The sequence below is a fragment of the Canis lupus genome, chromosome 37 (genome assembly GCF_011100685.1).
Source record: "Canis lupus familiaris isolate Mischka breed German Shepherd chromosome 37, alternate assembly UU_Cfam_GSD_1.0, whole genome shotgun sequence".
In the NCBI taxonomy this organism is placed as follows: domain Eukaryota; kingdom Metazoa; phylum Chordata; class Mammalia; order Carnivora; family Canidae; genus Canis; species Canis lupus.
In genome coordinates, this window is record NC_049258.1 from 371,784 (window position 1) to 376,161 (window position 4,378).

Genomic DNA, 4,378 nt, shown 5'->3' on the forward strand with positions numbered 1-4,378 from the left:
GCAGTGTAGAGCAGCACATTGAAGCATCGGACCTACTTCTTGTTTTTCTTTACCAGGAGGTGAAGCAGTCATAGCCCTAAGTAAGGATAGCAGGATGCATCAAAATCAAATATGTGAAGGGAACGGAATTGCACCGTTGATTCGCTTACTGAGGATTAGTAAAATAGCCGAAGGCACACTTCTGAGTGTCATCAGAGCAGTGGGGTCCATCTGTATTGGTTTGTAAATTTTTTTCGATTCTTAAAATATCGGTAAAATACTTCCCTTCCTCTCTGTCTCCATTGATAAAGCTGTAAATCATATTTAATCTATAAAAGACTTACCTTTTTTTTTTATTTCTCTAAGACCTTAATGAGTAAAAGTGGCGTAATTATGAATTTTTAAAAATCAGTTTTGCCCTTCATCTCTGGTTAAAAAGAATAATGAGGACAGTGAGCCTTGATTATTTTGAGTTAAAGGAATCTTATTTTTTTAAGTTTAAGAGAAAAATATTTCTTCTTTCGAATCTCAAGAACTATATGTTTTATATAGAGTTTCTAATGCTGGGGCACATTTTTCAATTCCAGTCTTTTTCCATAACGATTCTTTCCTTTTATAAAGTGGCCAGTAGGTCTAGTTGTTCCTTTGTATTTCCATATAATTTAAAAAATTAATCTGTCAATTTCTGAAAAAAATCTTCTATTATTTATATTAGAATTACATGAAATCTATAAATAAATTTGTGAAGAACAGACATCTCAATAATAGTAAATCTTCCGATCCATAAACACAGTGTATTTCTCGACTTGTTTAGGTCTTCTTCAATATCTCTCAGCAATGACTCCTAGTTTCCAGTATACAATTCTTGTATATATTTCATCTTAGGTATTTTGTATTTTAAAATTGTGCATAATAAGTTTTGACTGAATGCTGGACATTGTGAGTTATAAACGCATCAACACTGGATTTTATTGTTTTCCTTTAAAGGGAGGTATGCTCTGTTGTGGCATGCAGTTATCCTACTTGGGATCAGTTAACTCCTTTTGCAGCTAGTTTTCAAGCTTTATTAGGACAAGTCTAGAGCAGGGTTTTCTCTGAAACTAACTTACCTCCACTATTAAGATGATATCCTTCCGAGGACTTGATTCTTTGTATAGCGCCTTGAATTATGAGGTATCTGAACTCTGGTTACAGAACACAAGCCATTCCTAGCCCTGTGCGAGCTCTGAGAATTGTTCAGCCTACTGCTTGTGGTGGTTCTTTTCCAAACTTAATGGAGTTTCATCCTATTATTAACACATGAAGATTCAGTCAAAGATTTGAGGGTATTCTTATTGTAGTACCATCATCATTTTCCTAATCATTATCATTAAAATATTCATTTGGGGGGACCCATCTCCAGCACCTTCACCCTTGTAAATCTCCCTGCTTATTCCTTTTCCACCTGCTCTGAAGTTAGCAATCTCTTTTCTTTGCTTCAACGTATTTTTCTATACCCCTGTTAAAGCACTTATTGCTTGTGCTGAAATCATGTATTTAAATAGTTGTTTCCCCTATAGGATATAGACTCCTTGAGGACAGAGACTCTAATTCCTCTTTTCCACTTTTTTTTTTTCTTTTAAAGTAGGCTCCACACCTAGTTTGGAGCCCAATGCAGGGCTTGAACTCACGACCCTGAGATCAACACCTGACCTGAGATCAAGAGTCAGACACTTGACTGAGCCTCCCAGGCATCCTCTAATTCCTCTTTTTACCTCTACTTCCTACTTCAGTTCCTGATGAATTAGGCATTCAAAACCTGTCAGCTGAATCAAAAATACTCATGTAATCAATGTCTGTGCACACCCCTGGGTGGCCAGTGAGGGGGGAGGAGGGAGTAGGTAGGCGACAAGGAAACAAACAGGTTCTTTGCTACTTCTATTTCCTCCAGTTCCTTCAAACTTCCCCAGATGATAATAAGTGCCTTCTCTTTATTGTTCAGAAGACAGGTCCGAACTTGTATTTATATTTAAGTATATAAACCTGCTGTGTACGTGTTGTGATTTTTGTTGGCAAAATAAGAGAATTAGAATTATTTGTACATCCACTAGACAAAGATGACAAGTTTTTATACTGAGATTAGGCCTACAACTTAAAGCTATTCTGTTATAAAGGGAGATAGTAAGATTATCTTTTTAGTATGTATATTTAAGGAATCTACACATTTTAACCAGGTAATCACCTGGTTAAACTATATATTTTTTTTTAAACTATATTTTTAAAAAAAAATTTTATGTAATACAATAGTAACTATAAGCATAAGTATCTTGCAAATAATAAATCTTTAATAAATGATAGCTATTATATCACTGTTCTTTGATAGACTAACATTTCTTACTTCTTGGTTTTGTGACTATTAGAAAACCATCCACACTCCTAATAGTAATTTTTCAATGTTTATTCATTTTGCCTTTAAAAAATTAGTTCAGGTAAAATAGTGTTGATATAGCATTTCCATTTGTAATTTATTAACCATATTATGCTAGAACACTTAACCAACCCAACATATCAAGCTGTGTTTGACTTTACCATTTCTAAGATGGAAAGAAATATTATCTTACTGATGTGTATATTCTTATAGGTGTCGCCCATACAAGTAATCCTATCAGTCAACAATTCGTTGTACAAGAAAATGCCTTCCCAGTACTTCTTCAACTACTGAGAAATCACCCTTCTCCTAACATCAGGGTATATAAAAGTCTTTAAAGGTTTTCTTTTTTCTGATATAGTAAAAATGAACAGAAATGTGACTTTCTGAGAATAATTTGTATCTTTATGTGAATTCACAAGTATAATAAAATTTAACATTTTATTTATTTATTTATTTTAAAGATTTATTTATTTATTTATTCATGATAGACAGAGAGAGAGAGAGAGAGAGGCAGAGACACAGGCAGAGGGAGAAGCAGGCTCCGTGCCAGGAGCCTGACGCACAACTGGATCCCGGGACTCCAGGATCGCGCCCCGGGCCAAAGGCAGGCGCCAAACTGCTGAGCCACCCAGGGATCCCCAAAAATTTAACATTTTAAACAGTATCCTAGAAGTTTTAAATTAAAAAGTTGCTATAAAAATAGTAAAGATAAAGTCAATTTTATTAAAATATTAAATTTTCAAATAATTAAGTCTTGTGGTTTACTCGTCTAATAAATTTTATTCCTCAGATATTTGATTATTCACAGAATTTCTTCCCTACTTCCTCAGATATTGGTTGCTAAATCTGGGTGGGGATAATGAGGATGTGTGATTTATGTAGCAAAATTTCTCAAGTATAAGTGATTCCTATCAGTATTGCACTATCAAAACAGCTTTACCTTCTCCCAAGCAGCCTACGTTGGCCAGCAACAATAGTTTTTTCAATATGAATATTTTATGAGTTGTTTGAGTCATTCACTATTCTATTTACTTTTAGTAAACTGCCTTGACAGTTTGAATTTGAATTTGAATGACATTCACATCTATTCAAATCCTCTACCAAAGCTTTGGAAGTTTAGGACATCTAGAGTTAGCCAGGCAGGAAATTATAACAAAATATACATTTTCTCTTCAAAATTTGCTATGAGTTTTGTTGGAAATGAGAAAACAGAAATATATAAGTAAATACATCATTATTTCTTTTAAGGAATGTGTTATCAGAAAAGATGTCATGTAGCTTTTCTGGCTATGAAAGAGATTATTCTATTATAGGAGTTGATTAGGGAAACAAAAAGAAGGACCATAATGCTAGCAATTTTTTGGCTTGAATTGTATGTAAAAACTGACTTTCAAAGTACAAATAAATTTCATAAGACTATGGAAAATGCCATTTAAAAATATTTTTATTTTAAAACATGCAATTTCATGGCAAAACTGTTTACTTCAATTGCGTCCACCCATATTTCAGTATATATTTTCTTTTTTTTAAGATTTTATTTATTTATTCATGAGAGACAGAGAGAGAGGCAGAGACACAGGCAGAGGGAGAAGCAGGCTCCATGCAGGGAACCCGATGCGGAACTCGATCCCAGGACCCCTGGGCCAAAGGCAGGCACCAAACCGCTGAGCCACCCAGGGGCCCCTCAATATATATTTACAAGAGTTCTTCAACTTCTTAAAAACAGAACATCAATACTTTTTTCTTTTTTAATTTTTATTTATTTATGATAGTCACACACACACACACACACACACAGAGGCAGAGACATAGGCAGAGGGAGAAGCAGGCTCCATGCACCAGGAGCCTGACGTGGGATTCGATTCTGGGTCTCCAGGATCGCGCCGGGGGCCAAAGGCAGGCGCTAAACTGCTGCACCACCCAGGGATCCCCAATACTTTTTTTCAAGTATGATTCTATAGTAAACAAATATTTTTGCAATGATAATCA

The 4,378-nt window shown here is 34.9% G+C and overlaps 1 protein-coding gene across 7 annotated transcripts in view; it reads left to right on the forward strand.

Annotated features, from left to right (window-relative positions):
* ANKAR (ankyrin and armadillo repeat containing) overlaps window positions 1–4,378 on the forward strand; it is a 51,654-nt gene that overhangs the window by 34,161 nt on the left and 13,115 nt on the right. For all 7 annotated transcript variants that reach the window (XR_005385019.1, XR_005385018.1, XR_005385022.1 and 4 more), the window contains exons 16-17: window positions 57–218; window positions 2,600–2,706. Coding sequence is in view for 2 of the 7 variants with exons in the window: in XM_038585124.1 (XP_038441052.1) it covers window positions 57–218; window positions 2,600–2,706 (269 nt within the window). In the remaining 5 variants the exon portion in view is untranslated. The remainder of the gene's footprint in view (window positions 1–56; window positions 219–2,599; window positions 2,707–4,378) is intronic.